This window comes from Triturus cristatus, chromosome 1_2, assembly GCF_964204655.1.
Source record: "Triturus cristatus chromosome 1_2, aTriCri1.1, whole genome shotgun sequence".
Taxonomy (NCBI): domain Eukaryota; kingdom Metazoa; phylum Chordata; class Amphibia; order Caudata; family Salamandridae; genus Triturus; species Triturus cristatus.
In genome coordinates, this window is record NC_140580.1 from 1,090,239,937 (window position 1) to 1,090,255,730 (window position 15,794).

A 15,794-nucleotide genomic window follows, 5' to 3' on the forward strand; every position below is an offset into this window, starting at 1 on the left:
CGCACACAGGTGCGGGGGTTCCAGTTCTACCCAGTATTCATCTCTGGCTGGCAGATGTACATATGAACTCCAGAGTCCAGCTCTGTTTCAGGTTATGACTGGGGTGGCAGGTGTTGTTATAAGTCACATAGAATTCCTAATCACAGTCTTTTCATCTGCAGATGTGGCTGGAAGGAATGGAGCTGGGCATTCTTTGTCAGGGAACGTGAGACACTGGCACAAAAGGAGTGAGATCATTCCCGGCTGGTTACTACACAAGACTGTCAGCAGCATCTCCCTGGGACGGAGTGAAGCCGGAACGGGGCAAGGGCTGCCTTTACCCTTCAAAAGGAACTTTCACTGGGGCCTAGGCTCATATCACAAGGGCCTAGGAATGGTCTAAGGACTTCCTCCAAATCACACCTTGGTCTGGAAGGCTCATGAAAGCATCATTCTGTTGCTTATCACCATAAATTAGAACATACATGTTGGGCCTGGCCCTCCTGGCAGGATCATCCCCAAACTTTCGGCCTTCACCTCTCCTGTTTACTGAATTTGTTGTGGTTGGATTTAGGACTCTGTGCACTTTATTACTGTGAACCAGAGCTAAAGTGCCTGTGCTCACTCCTCTAAACATGGTATAAATGGCTTGCACCCAAATTGGCATATTTAGTTTACTTATAAGTTCCTAGTAGAGTGGTACTACATGTACCTAGGGCCTGTGAATTAAATACAGCTGGTGGGCCTGCGGCACCTTATTGTGCCAACCACTTAAGTAGCCTTTTAAAATATGTCTCCGCCCTGCCATCGTAGCCTGAGTACAGTTTTATACTGCCATTATGACCTGGCAAAATAAACCTTTTGCCAGTCCTAAATCTTCCTTTTTAATAAATATAAGTCACCCGAAGGATAGGCCCTAAACTGAGCAGTGTGCAGTGCAGTTAAAAAGTCGGATTTGCACTTTTAAGTTTTACATGTCCTGGTAGTGAAAAACTCTTACATTCGTTTTCCCTACTGCAAGACCTATCTTTCTCTTAGGATAACATTGGGATACCGTTCTACATTTAATAAGTGATAACTTTTGATTGGGAGCAGGTAGGAATGTCATATTTACAATCAAATGAATTGAAATGTAAATACCCTCTTAAATGGTCAATCCAGATTTTATGTCACAATTCTGAAAGTACTACTTTTATAAAGTTGATATTTTCTTGTCCATATCCTGTTTATATAATACTTTTTAACATATCCAAACAACTGCGAATAAAGGGACATCTTGGTTGTTTGAGTTTTTTTTTATTGATTTGGACACCGGCAGGAACAATATCCAAAGTGCTCCCTGGAACATAGTCGAGCCCATCCTGGTTTTTAGGGCTCAGGATGAGACCAGATGATGAAGCATGCCACCACTAAAGAGGGTTAGGGTCTAACAAAAAGAAAACCGTGTTTCTCCTTTCTTGTTCCAGCAGGGCACTTAATTTATGGTTTACTCTTTACTTCTAAACATATTAGGTAAGGGATATTTTTATGGTGTGAGTTTGACTTGGGAGAGTGCACCCCACTCCTCATTTGAAAACATCTCTCTTCCCTTCTGGATAGGGGGGGTTTGATTGCAATACCCCAATTCGGTGTTTAGTTTGATGTTTACTTATCCTAACCATTTGGTGCCTTCAGCCGGTATCTTGGGTCACATGACTAAGTGTAGTTGGCAGTTGGCCTTTATGTATTCTTCCCAGACAGGCACAGAGGGAGACTAGTTATTGGTAGGGTGAGCCACCCTGCCAGGATGGAAGTGGCAGAGATGTGCACAGTTCCATTTACATTTCAAAGGAGCTGCCTCAGCACACTGAAAAAAAAGGACTTAAGGCTAGCCTTTTGTTACTTTAACAACACAAGAATCCGCGGGTCTACAACAGTCTAACTGAGATACAAAGACAGCGAACCAGCATATTCAGACATAAAAAGGTCCTTCTATGAAGGACCAAGTCCCATCACCCACCGAGGTGGCATGCTTCATCATCTGGGACCTCCCTTAACTGCACCTAGTGCAGTTAAAGAGCTACAACTCCTTTATTTACTATAAAAAGGAGGAGCTCATGGATGTTTTTAGATGTAACATGGAGGCTAAAAATCTCCTAGTGAAAAAAGCTGCCAGTAGTGTGGTGAAGCTAAGTGCAGTGTGTGGACAAGAAAAGGTGATTTTAAAATTGATTACCACTAGAAAAGTATTTTTATTCAGTATCTAGTGGTGTCAAAATAAAACGCAGGAATTAGAGGAAAACGTGTGCACAAACATTATAGGAACACGTCCTCAGTGGTCTACATGTTTCAGCCAACTAGTGTCTAAACAATATGACAGTGGCTTTCGTCAGGACCGAATGGTAACACTACTGCAGAAATTAAGAATGTGAAAAACACAACATCAAAGGAACGATACAACCTACATAGGTACCTACTTATCTTGAGATATGCGGCAACGTAGGGATGTGAATTTATCACCCGTAATCAATCGGGGATGCGTCCTTCACTCCTGGTAACAACTCAGGGCGTGAGGCAACGCTCTGTCCGTCGTTACCCCGGACCCCAAGGAGTTGTAGCTCTTTAACTGCACTAGGTGCAGTTAAGGGAGGTCCCAGATGATGAAGCATGCCATCTCGGTGGGTGATGGGACTTGGTCCCTCATAGAAGGACCTTTTTATGTCTGAATATGCTGGTTCGCTGTCTTTGTATCTCAGTTAGACTGTTGTAGACCCGCGGATTCTTGTGTTGTTAAAAGTCTGAGCGATTTGGGGATTTCTCCACGCTGGTCTTTAAAATTCCCTTAGACCCCCTAACCCATTGTTTTTTGTAGCCTTTTGTTACTCCAGACTTCCTGGGTGCAGGGCAAGGAGGAAAAACATTTCAGAACCATCTGTGGGTGGAAACGTCATAAGTTTTTTTCCACTTCAAAGCCGGCTCCTTGTATAAAAATTGGACCCTCAGTCCCACTCCTCAGAACACTCCTGGACCTGTGTACACTACAGAAGAGGTTCTGCTAGAGGACTGTCCTGCTGCTGCCTGAGGCCTGACTTGTTCTTTGAGAAGGAAGACTGGACCTGCTCCCTTTTTTACCATAGTTTTGTATAGTGCAAACTAGACCCAAAGGTATCAGAGCGCTTTACATGAGCACCAGTTGCGTTACAGACGGACACATTAATTTTTTTGGTAGGTACGGGAAGATTAAGTGATGTGCCCGGAACCACAGGATGTTGAGTGTCCCTGCCGAGACTCAAACCAGTGTCAAGATTGACCGCTCTAGCCGTAGGCCACATCCTCTCCCATCATCCCGGGTTGAGGGATTCCAAGGATCAGTTGGCTGACCTCCTGTTCTGAGATACACAGACAATACAAACTCCAGAGTCATCCCATTAACTGCTCAGTTGACTTGCTGCACTGTACCTGCACCTGGGCCTGTATAAGCCCTGTTGGCCTCCGCTGGAGTGAGTTCATGATCCCAAAGAGGTGCATATCCGGGGATTGACACCCTTGGCTGGCATCAGAGAGGACCCACCCATGCCTAACTGAAGGTTCCATCAAATCCTGCGTGAAGTGGCGCAAAGCTCTGCCCAGCCACGACACAAGCTTCATTGGAACCAATGGCAAGTGACACAAAACCCAGCAAACCCCTGCTGCATAAGTTCATCTGAACCAATGCTGGATGACGTGAAGACTTGCAAAGCAACGACACGCATACCGTGCACCAAGGACATACAATACAATCCTCAGCGGGTCAAACTTGGGCCTGTGCCCGGCCTGCGCTCCATCACCATCAGCTTGAACTTGTGACTTTATCCTGGTGCAGCACCACCAGATACCCTCAGTTAGTGCTTCCTGCCTTTTGGCGTTACTTTTATCTAAATCTTTAAAATTCAATACCTCCATTTCTACCGATTTGAGTTTTGTCATTTTTGGCCTCACGTTATTTATTAAAATGTGATTGATTTTCCTAAATTGGTTTGGGATTTCTACTGAGTTGTCTTCTCATTTTATTACTGCTTGTGTGCTGCATAGGTGCTTTACACATTGCCTCCAAGTTAAGCCTGACTGCTTTTGTGCCAAGCTTCCAGAGAGTTAAGCATGGGTTAATTAAGTAACTTTCGAGGATTGTGGTTGTTATTTGAAGAGGCTTTCGCCCTCCTCAACCAATAACCCAATTTCTTACAATACATGACTGTTAAATTCACTGAGGTGAAAAATCAAAAAACTACTTTGACTTTCAACAACAGGTATCCTGGGCAGGGATGCATGTTCTCTGGAGCCATGCACGCTATGGGACATTTCCGTCCCAAAAGACGTTTTCATCACATACATGTGGCTGCATCTGTGCAAAAAGAAGTGAGCACTCCAATTTCCCCATGCCCCACACTGCTCTGGATGCGGACACTGCTTTAAACCACCTGTTTTTGTATTGTATGCCCCCTTTAAATATGCTGTACCTCTGTTGTGCGTGTAGAGATAGCCCCCGTAGCCACCTCATTTGACTGCACTATGTTTTAGTTAAACAGATGATCACAAAGATAGAGGCATGAGACTAGAAGAAGCCAGGCATTGCAGTGTATAGTCCCATAAGCATTGGCCCCCCACAATACTGCTTACTCATAAGCATGCAGGCATGGTTTGCTACAAATCAAACATTTTCTCAAACATCTCTCAAAAGGATACTGGAGTAAATCACATTTTCGGACAGTGAGCACGGGGTGAGAGCTCCACAGCTGACAAAGTGCTCTACAACACCCAAAAGTATAGGGTAGATTAGGGATGGCTGAAGCCCCAAAAGACCATCAAATTAATTAAATAAGCTATGGCTTGGTGCTGACAACACTTTTTTTTCAAGAAATGAAATTTGGGTTTCGATGAATCAGTGGATTTGGAACACCTGGGTTTCTGCAAAGGAAATTTCCAGTAAAGCGACCGGCGATCACCTCTCTAGAGATGAGCTAGAAACAAAATGTAATAACCGTGGGTCGTTTTCTCACGGGTGCAGTGGGAATCTGGGCCACCGGGTTGCGATCAGAGCCAGGAGCAGGCCTGTTCGCTAGTGTCCCAACACGCTGGCTGAACGCGACAGAGGCGCCAGGTCTGGATGGCAAACTGCCATGCAGATATCACATGACCAGTGTCACGCAAGATCAATCAATTAATCAATCAAAAGTTTGTATAGCGCTGCTACTCACCCGTGAGGGTCTCAAGGATCCGTTTCCTCTTGCTCCCTTCCTTGGGGGAGAAGCGAGAACTCAAGATGTTTAGAACCCGGGGAAATGCTATGGTTGACAACTTTTTCTAGATTGCTTTTTATTTCTTTTTGGACTTTTAATTTCCTTCTGATCCTCAAACAAGATGCCGCTGTAAGGTACTTTTTAGGCCTCGCTTGCCAGACAGCACATGCCTGTTGTGAGACATATTAGAGTATGAGCTAAGAGTGGGCTTAAAGCCAGACCATTGCTCATCATTGGTTGGCTTCATCTTCACTCTCATTTGATTGCTTCTTATTCGTTAGTGTGGGGGCTTTCCTTCTCCTTCATGTGTTTGTCTCTGCTCGGAGCATGGACGTATTACTGTGTCCTTACACTGCATGGCCTACTTTTTCGGGAGCTACTTTTTTTGTTTAAGTGCTTTAGGAGAGTGAACATGTTTTCCAATTGTCTCCCTAGTGGGCATCTCTTCCCCTCTTCGTGCTGTTCTCTCTCCCATGAGCCCTTCTCTCCATGATGCGCTTGCCTGCTCCCACACTGCTTTCTCGCCTAGTTGCTTCTACCGTTTCCCAGCTCCAAATACTCTCTGCCGCCCGTTTGCTTTTCACCCCTCCCCTCCACACTTGATGATTCTCTCACTCTCTCACATTTACTCCCCCCACCCTGCATGTCGCTTCCCCTAGCCACGCAATCATTATTCCTATGTGGCTTCTAAGCACCCCTGCCCATGTTGGCCCAGCCACCCACTTTTCCCAATGTGCTGTTTTAAAAAAATAATTAAAAAATGAGGTTGTGTGTGCTTTTTTGAAATTATTTGCAGATCCGATATGTATCAGTAGCATTTTCTAGGCGCGGGAATGCTGTACAGCATTGTTAAAATCCTTGACAAAGCCAGTCGGTCCCAAAGGGGAGGCCTATTGGCTGGTATATCTTGCTTCTTGCTTGCTTGCTGGGACGCCTCAGGGTAGCCTTCGCGCTTTATAAAAACTCCTTTCATTCATTCATTCAGCATCTGCATCTATTACCCTAATAAATATATGCCAGAAATCGAATTTTGTGACCCCCTGCTTTGCAATGCAAATCCAGAACTGAATGCAACAGAGTTGGCAAAGCCTACATGGACGGAGTGTCCGTGCTACAGCTTGAATCTGTGGGACCAACCCAGGTGCAGACTGACCACAAACTGAATCTAGCTAAGGCAGGACGGGCCGGCTGCATGAAAGGCTGTGGGCTGCTGCTCTCTTGGTTTAAGATGACCTCACTCCAGATGTTGCAAATATCAGATCACTGACAGAATATCGAATACAGAAATACTGTGTGGACATAACACCGAGTCAAAAATATTGAGGACCAATATACTGCGACGGAGAGTGAAAACACGCACGCTTAGTTTTACTATTCCTGCCTCAACATCTACGTACTCTGAAGATATATACATTGTCAAGGCACATATAGGTGGAGTTATATAGTACAACTTTGCTTGCCTATAGAAACTTACCTTCACAACATTTGTGTCCTGGATATTCTTGACACGATATTCGGTGCACGTTGTTTATGTTTCCGATATTCTGTCTAAATCCCTCCACAATCACATTCCTCATTAGGCCCCTGAAGGCAAAAATGCATTCAAAAGCTGACCTGCGCAGGACACCGCCTGCTCTATGGCTCCCTTCTCTAGTCACCTTTGACACAAACGCTGGCCAATCACAGACCCTTCTCCAGAGCTCATGTTCACAGTGAGCCCCACTGGGCTGCTCAAGGTATCCCTGACAGCACCTGGACCAACCCATCTGGCCACCAACAATGGAAGCTCATCCACTTTCCACACATAGGCTACTCAACCTATGGTTTATTTCTGCAATACACGACCCTTATACCAGACACAAATGCCATAATAAAACAAACATTTGCAATGAAATAGGTCTCGCATGTGTCAGAGTCAGAGCTACTGGCGTTGTAAAGGACAATGTCTTTTATCTATCTGTTTTGGTTTGGACTGTAGTGGATATATGAACGGAGACACAGCTGCAGCACTGCCTAGGACCAGAGAAGCAGCTGCAGCACTGCCTAGAGGACTTAGAATGAGGAATTACCACTGGGACCAGAGAAGCAGTTAGTAGCTCTGTCTAGAGGACGTAGAATGATGAATTACTGACAGAACCAAAGATGCAGCTGCAGCACTGCCTGGAGGACTTAGAATGAGGAATTACTGATGAGACCGGAAAGCCAACTGCAGCACTGCCTAAAGGATCTAGATTGGGGGAGTACATGAAATAGGGAACACTGAGCACTGTGGAAATGGAAAACGCTTATATATCATCAGAATGTGCATGAGTAGCTAAGTCAGACTAGTTTTATTTTTTTGCCTTCTGATACTGTAAGCCTTGTGTATCCCATTAAGTCTATAAATCCCAATGTGCAAAGAACAAACCAGGAATGTATGAACGACTTATGCACGGAGCTGGAAAACGGAAGAGCTCTGTGTCACAGAGTAAGTATAATCAAATCACAGTATTTAAACAAAATACATGGAATGCCATGCTGACCCCACATTCCTGCAAAAATAATACCTCTTCATCTAGGCTGGGCTTACCTAAACCACATTTCCCACAGATGAGAATTTCGTTTGCAGGTCCTGGCGTTTTGTCCAAGCAGATGTTGCACGCTGGCTCTTCCCCCGGAACACCAGCTAGAAGCACAAGATGTTGAAAAAAGAGATTTTAGTCAATAAATAAATCATGTGACATCCTGTTAGGAAACCATTTTAATAATGCTTTAGGGACCTTATAATGACCTCTTCCGGCTCGGAAATGACCAATAGTACGTGTTCGCATGTGGAATGCTGTGAGGTAAGCAAGTGCCTCTGGAATAGAAATCCCTTCAAAAACATTTCTATCTTACCAACTCTTTGGAGGAGCTATATCCCCCCCATACAATGGCTCCCCTCTCCAAAAGAAAAAGAAAAGCTTTTCTCCGAATATATGATCTGTCTGGGGAACATTATTGTTGTGTTATCTGGGTCTGTACAGCTTATGGCAACAGACCTACTGTAGCCTAGTGTTAGAGTGGGCTCTGGGCTAGCCCCATGCTCCTGATTCGATGGCTCTCATGTCTATCTTAGTTCCTTGCTCCTGATTCGATGGCTCTCTCTATCTTAGTTCCTTGCTCCTGATTCGATGGCTCTCATGTCTATCTTAGTTCCTTGCTCCTGATTCGATGGCTTTCTTCTCTATCTCAGTTCCTTGCTACTGGTGGCTTTCCTCCCTATTTTGTGTTTGTCTTGCCCAATGAGCAGTTTAGTCTCACTGTGTTTTGATTATGTGAGTTACACCCTTTCATGTGGGCGCCTCTTGGCCTTGAAGAGTCATGCGCCCCATTAACTTGAGTGCACTTGGCTTGAGAAGAGCTCTCAAGTTTCCCTCGTTAGAGAGCAGCTTATGGATTCCAAGTTTTTTCTTTGCATTATAGCATCTGTAGTTCTTTATCCATACAGTGATAAAGTACACTCAGAGTAACAGAATGCAAAGCAACGCCTGGGCTGTATGAGCTTATCCCATGGAAGTAGAAAACAGACAGATACGTGTATGTGTTTGCATTATTGGTACTCTTGTAGGCTTAGTCAGAAAAAGTTTTCTGGTTTTTGTGTGTGTAGTTTTATATAGTGCAAACTCGACCTGAAGGTATTGGGGCACTTTACATGAGCACCAGTTACGTTACAGACAGGAACATTTATTTTTGGTAGGCGTGGGGAGATTAAGTGATTTTCCCAGAATCACAGGATGTCGCATGCAACACCAATAGCCACCTCGGTTACGCTAACATCACTTTACAGGCTCGAATTTTTTAACCTGTATTTACAGTGTTAAAAGAGAAATTACAATTGCCAAGGTACAAAAGCCTTCAACGTCAGCACGGGCTGATGGGGCCACACATGGCATGGGGTGGGGGTATTAATGATTTTCTCTTTCCAGGTACATTGTGCTCCAGGCCTTGCTTTCCTTTAACAGACTAATGCATTGTGGTACTTGTAGTCTTGGCTCAATTCATTAGACCAACTGAACTTAAGCTGCAGATTCCGGTGGTTTGTAAGAGGAAAGGCCAGGAGTGGAAACGTATGACTTTGAGGGAATTAGGATGACTAAATCTAGCTTTGAAGCCACATAGAAGGGGTAGGAGGAAGCTTCTCCTTGCACACGATTAACAATATCATCCCTGAGGTTCTTATTGATGGCTGATGATAGTGCGTCGAAGTGATGAGCTTTCAGCTACTTTCTGAAGTAGGCGAGAGAAGGAGAGAGTCCAGATGTCCCTCCACATCATGGGTAAGTAGCTTTGGATGTTGCGGCATGTCTTCTCTTGCCCCTCTTGATGGCCAACCTGGGGATGTCAAGGCTTTGAGTGCGGATTGCCCATCTATGATGGTGGCGGTTTTGGTCAAGCAGGGTAACTTAGCAGAGGAAACTTAGGGTCACTAGACTCATAGCCTGGTTAACAGGTGATTAATACACAGCCCACTCAGAGGGGGAGGAGAATGTAGGATTGGATTGTGTAACAAAAGTAGTGGGTTAGCCCTCTAAATTCCGGTGTCCCCTCCTCCCCCATGACCGACAATAGGGACCTCTGTACATCCCGATAAAACAAAATATGCATTATCCTTGTGCATGGACTTGTGTGAGTCACTAAATTCACCATCATACATGTCTGAACCATCTGGAGCAGTGGTGTAAGTAACATTGTCACGGGCCCTAGTGCAAGGAAGGATATGGGCCCCATGGCCGCTGTTTGAACTGTAAAATACAGTAATAATCTGCGCCCAGTGGGTCACTCCAGCCTCAGGGCCCTTGTGCCACTGCACCTGCTACACCAGTGGTAGGTAGGCCCATGATATCGAGTTCTTCGGAAGAGCAACCTTGTTTACCGCTTCTGTATGCAGGTCTTTTATAAACTAGAATTATACGAATTTTGTTAAGTTTTTTGTTATCGGACGACTTTGTGGCAAGAAGCAACAGTAGAAAAATGCAAAACCGACTCACAGACGCCAGGACTTGACGGGGAAATAAGCAGCACATCATTTAACGAAACTGTACAATGGGAGTTTGTTAATACACACTTACATTATCACAAGAATGGGAATGGGGAATTGGAGTGATTTGAATAAAAAAAAAAAATCACACTTTTGTTTTTCGAATTTCGAAGGTAGATTTTCAACAAGTGTCTATTACGTTTTGAGGCCAGGCACTTCGCCACTATACGTGTCCCTCCCTAAACAACGACGCACCACAGTGAGCAGGGCACACGCCGTGCCCAGGAGTCCAACCAAACAAACGGATTTCGCCTCCCACAAACGAGCGCCCCGCGCCTCCAAGAAAGCGCACCTGACGAGAAGGCAACCACCACACGCAGTCGTCCAAAAATAACACTTCATTTTTCAACCTCTCCTTTCTGGGCTAAAGTGCGTGTTCTTGGAGTTCTCGCGCCTTGGGAACGACATCTGCTTCTTGGCGCAGCCGGCAGCGTAGCGCGCCAACAGCATCACAACCAGGACATTTTAGGCCTCGGCGCCAAGCGTTGGAAAACACATCTGTCCGGTCAACGCCTGGCCGCGGGCCACCGAGAGCGCCGTGAAAAGGACACGTCACGCCTCGCGGACGCACTCTGAGGAGCGCGAGACGTGACGGTTGGCTCTGGACCCGGGCCCGTGCCGCGAGGAGGCCGGACACTGTGCGCTTTGTAGACGCAGCGCATCCAGAGCGCAGTGCTTAAGATACACACTCCTGGTGCACAGTGATTAACGTTTTTAATAACTTTTCGTATGAGGGGATAATTTCTAGGTCACATTATTAGTTTTATTGACTTTAAAATATATCACAAATAAGTAAAGAAAATACATTAGTGTGGCAAAAATATCTAGTAAAACCTGGGCTCTCAAACTTCCCAATCTCGTGCATAATTAAATCATACAGTCCAGACTTTTTTTTTAGAACTGGCCTAGAGACAGCTTTAGAGCGCTTCACTGCCTCAAGTTATATATGAGTGAGTGAGTGGGTGAGTGAGTGTGTATACATACATACACACACACACACCCCGACACACATATATAATAATAATAATATCCACATCTGTAAAGCGTGAACAATCACCCGTAAGGGTCTCTAGGCGCTGGGGGTACTGGGTAGTTACAGTTAGGTCTGTACATTCATAGGAAACGCCGTTTTGTTTTCTAATATCTTTGGCACTGTTGGACGAATCTTCACAAACCTCTCCAAAGAGGTGAGGTTTTTTGCCTTGTTTCTTTATGGAAAGATTTCAGGTGATGTCTCAATCGGGGGCCAAGGAAAAAGATGGTTTAAAAATTCAAAATCGCCATGCAATTTCAAGTTTTTTTGAAAAGGGCTGCAGCCCAAACGGCTGAATGGAATTACTTCAAATTTGGCAGGAAGCCATTTCTTGGTCCAGAAAGTGATTTGGTGTAAATCTGTTCTGTAGTTTAGCAGAAATTAAGGTACAAAAATATATGTATGTCTAGATGGTTAGGTTCTAGAGAATCTCAACTTAAAAAAAATAGAGCATTCTGATTGGCCGAGGCGGTTTTTTTCCCCTTGGGCCATCTTGGTCCTACAGGAGTTAGGTTCCCGCAGGAGCGAGCACTCCGATTGGCTGGCAACAATATGAACAAAAATGTTGCGGTGGACAATACATGACTCAGGGACTTAGTACCCTGTCCTAAAAAGTAATACAAATTAAAACAAAGATGTTAGGGAGCAGATAGGGATACCATGCCCCCGTCCCCTTAGCCTTTATGGGGATGGGGTCCCGAGAGGGACTCTTCCCTGGAACCAAATGTATTGGGGGTTTTCTGGCAATACTGCGGTACTCCAATGGGATTGTGAAAAAAAAGGAAGTCAGGGGTCAATTTAAATCATTATTTGGGAGGGGAAGTGCATCGGGCCCCCTTCTTGAGCCAATTTCAGCCCCGGGGGGCCCCAGGGGCCCCCACTCCCAAGTTGTCTGAGGTGTAAAAGAAAAGGGAGAGGGTGGGCAGCTCCCCCGAACCTCTGTAGGCCCCGGGGACCTTATCCACCAGGGTCAGCTCTCTTCTGTGAACCAAGGTGCCCACCCAGGACACTGTTTTCCGGCCCGCTTGTCTGTTCCCACCCGGCAGGAGGAACAAAAATGCTTCCACCGGGTGGGAGCAGATATTTGTTTCCCTGTCCATGCTCCTGCCATTACGGAAACTCCAATTGCTCCTGCCTGGTGGGAGCATGCAAAAACAGCTGCTTCCGACAGGTGGGAGCAATGCCGGCTCCTAATACACCCAGGATGGATGCATGCAAGGAGCGGGTGGGGTCACAGGGCCCTACAGCTCACCCAAAGTGTGTGTTGTTGGTGCCCCAGGTGGACACTGGTGCACCCATATTAGGCACAGGGAGATGGCTTGCGAAGTGGGTCTGCAGTGGCTCGGGGATGGGGCGCATGCCCCACTCCCTAGTAATTGTAAACAAGCATTGGCAAAGTCAATAGGTCTCGACAATGCCTGAGCTATTGGCTTTGTCAATGTGAATGTCTTTTAGTCATGTTGTCTAGCAGCACATCTGTTGCTCATCATAGCTGAAAGTTAATTAAAGCCCAGAATCACAGGTTGTTCAGCCGACAACAAGTATCTTTGCTCCCCATGTTGAGTTATTGTCCTACCCCTCCTAGCAGAAAAAGCTCTATGACGTGGCCTGCGCGGACCGCATCATAGCGCTTTTTTCCGCCATGCTGAACAGTAGATGTGCTACTAGACATCATGGCTAAAATACATTCACATTGACAATGCCGAAACCTATTGGATTCGTCAATGCTTGTTCGGTGTGGATGGGGTCTTGCTGTACAAATGTGGAAGTGATAGTGAGAAACCGTTGAGCAGCTTTGACGTGAAGCGAGGATCTGGCACTATGGCTAGATTTGCTGCCAGGGGAACCTGGGGAACCAGGTTCGAGTCTCGGGGTCTGGTTAACAATTTGTGATTCTGGGCTAATCACTTATGCTTCCCCCTGCCTAAGACAATAAACGTGTCATTGTGTAAAGTAACTGGTGAGCAATGAAAGCTCTCCAATACCATTGGCTGGTTTTACCACTATGGCAAGATGGGAGATGCAACCGGAGCTCCAATACCACCAGATAGTGCAAAAAAAAAAAAAAAACAGCTGCAACGAGGGAGGTAGGGGGTCAAGCAGGGAAGCTGGAGGGAAAGGGAAGATGGGCAAGCAACGACCAGAATACAATTTTTTAATTGAAGCAGGAACAGCTACAACAAGCATTTGCAATGCAATAGGTCTCGCAGTTACGAGAGTTTCAGCTATTGGCATTGTATATAACAATGCCTTTTATTTATGTTTTTAAAACAAAAACTAAAATAAAAGGCATTATTATTTGCAATGTCAATAGCTCAAACGCGCGTAAATGCGAGACCTACTGCATTGAAAATGCTTGTTTTTGTATTGGAAGGGATTGCTTTCTGCACAAAAATCATGCTTACCACAACACAAATTCCCGTGCAGTATGGTGCAAGTGTGTCTGTGCTGGCACATGGCACAAAGTGCATCAGTGCAGGGAGAGGGCAGAACAGCTCCACATCTTAGTAGATAACATGGCTGTTCTGCTCTCAGGTTCTCACAACACAGCGCAGCGACTTTAATGCTTTGCTGCGTTGCGTGATATCTTTGGTAAAACTGCAACCAACTTTATAGGACGGAGACAAAGTAAAAGCAAGATAGGCAGAAAGAGAAACAAAAAGATGAGGAGAAAGGCGGAGGATGAAGGAGAGTGAGTGGCATAAGGAGCAACAGCAAAAGAAAGTGAGATTGTGGGCGAAAAATAGATTAAAAAAAGAGTGATGGGGGATGTAGAAAGAAAAGAGCAAAGAGAAAAATAGAGGCAGAAAGGAATAGAGGATCCAGTGCAAGAGAGGCAGAAGCAGAAAGAGAAGGAGGAAAATAGCGAGAGAGGGAAAGAGGAAGGACGAGGCAGATGTGATATGGAAGAAGAGAAAGTGAGAATAGTTACGTGGCGGAGTTTGCCCTAGTTTCGTTTGTGTTGTGGCTCTGACCTATGCTAGACCCCCATCTTGGCACTGGCTCGGGGTTACCCCTGACATCTCTGGCTTGTCCACCTCTGTTACCATAACTAAACTACACAGTCGCTGTCGCTACCATTTATGCAGCAGCCCCTCGGGGGGAGCGCTCCACCCGACATGCTATGCACGGCTGCTTTTTCATGTGATCGCCTCCATGGGATAAACTTTAGTTCCTTGGTGTGTTAAAATTTCTCACCACAAGAGAGTGCCAGAGACCACTACTGAATACAAACATTTTAAGAAGGCGAACAAGACCTGGGAGAGCGAGTTTAAATAATTCTGGAGGAATACCGAGGTTAAAGTAACACCTGATACTGGATTCTAGTTCAGCCACCATAACGGACTTATGTGAGACTGTTTTTTCGGTATACTGTGCCTGGTCAGTGATTGGATGCGCTGCAGTCATTCGTTCAGGGATAAAACCGCTGGAGGGGGACACCGTAAATATTACCACAGTGCACGGCAAACTGAATAAACTCATTTACTTAACAGACACTGCTATTAGCAGCTGAAGGGGAGTCAGTCTACGTGTTCTGCAAAAGGGAAAAAGGCAAGCTGCAGTTTATAGATAGACGACAAAAACAAACAAGCATTGGCCGCTAAAGCACTTAATGAGCCATGGAGGAGGGAGGGAGGAGTGAAAGTGAAAGTGATCGTGATTACGATTGCTACGGAGGAAAGACACATGGCACTGCGCGCGTGCACGTTCACGTGCACTGTAGCTTTAGGCCACGACAGCACTTTGAAAAGCCCAGTTATAAAATGTCTCTTCGAGCCTTTGGCTCACGAGACCTAAAAATGAATATGTCATTCTGTAATGTAACTGGTGAGCACTTAAGAGCTCCAATACTAACGGCTTGTGTTCGTGCTATGGCAGGACGGACGATCTACATTAATACCATCGAATCGTGTAAAAAAAAAAAAAGAAACAAGTGCTGTTCATGTTTTAACAACTTGTTAAAAAATGCATTTGTTTATGTACATGCATTTTAGTGTTGTGTGTACCTGTACAAGGGAGACAGCCTGAAAACACAAGTACTACTATGGAGTGCTTGAAAACAAAGAAATACATAGCAATGCACACCAGGAGCTGTCTAAGGAGACATGCACTCAGTACATGCGCAATGGGACGGCCAAGCACAAGAAGAGGGCATGATACCCTCATGCCATGACAAATGGCATCAAAGAAAATTAAAGCGACACTGAAGTTTACCATTGGTATGAGATGGCCGGAGTGTACGCCAACAGATAGAGCACAACACACATGCGCAGTCTAGGCAAGACCTAAAAAGGATGTCCCAGGTAGGCACCGGGACACCCAAAGTGTGTGTGTGTGTATATATATATATATATATTCACTTAAAAAACCATAGGTTTCACACATGTTATAGTTAGCTGAACATTTCACTCGTAAAAAACCAATGAAATTCCCCCGTTATAGTTACTGCAGGCAACTATAACTCACG

At 45.3% G+C, this 15,794-nt stretch overlaps 1 protein-coding gene across 2 annotated transcripts in view; it reads right to left on the reverse strand.

The window, feature by feature from the left end:
- The window catches only part of PHF19 (PHD finger protein 19), a 237,318-nt gene that overhangs the window by 124,917 nt on the left and 96,607 nt on the right, over positions 1 to 15,794 (reverse strand). For both annotated transcript variants that reach the window (XM_085613556.1, XM_085613564.1), the window contains exon 4: positions 7,804 to 7,899. In XM_085613556.1, coding sequence (XP_085469682.1) covers positions 7,804 to 7,899 — 96 coding nt within the window. The remainder of the gene's footprint in view (positions 1 to 7,803; positions 7,900 to 15,794) is intronic.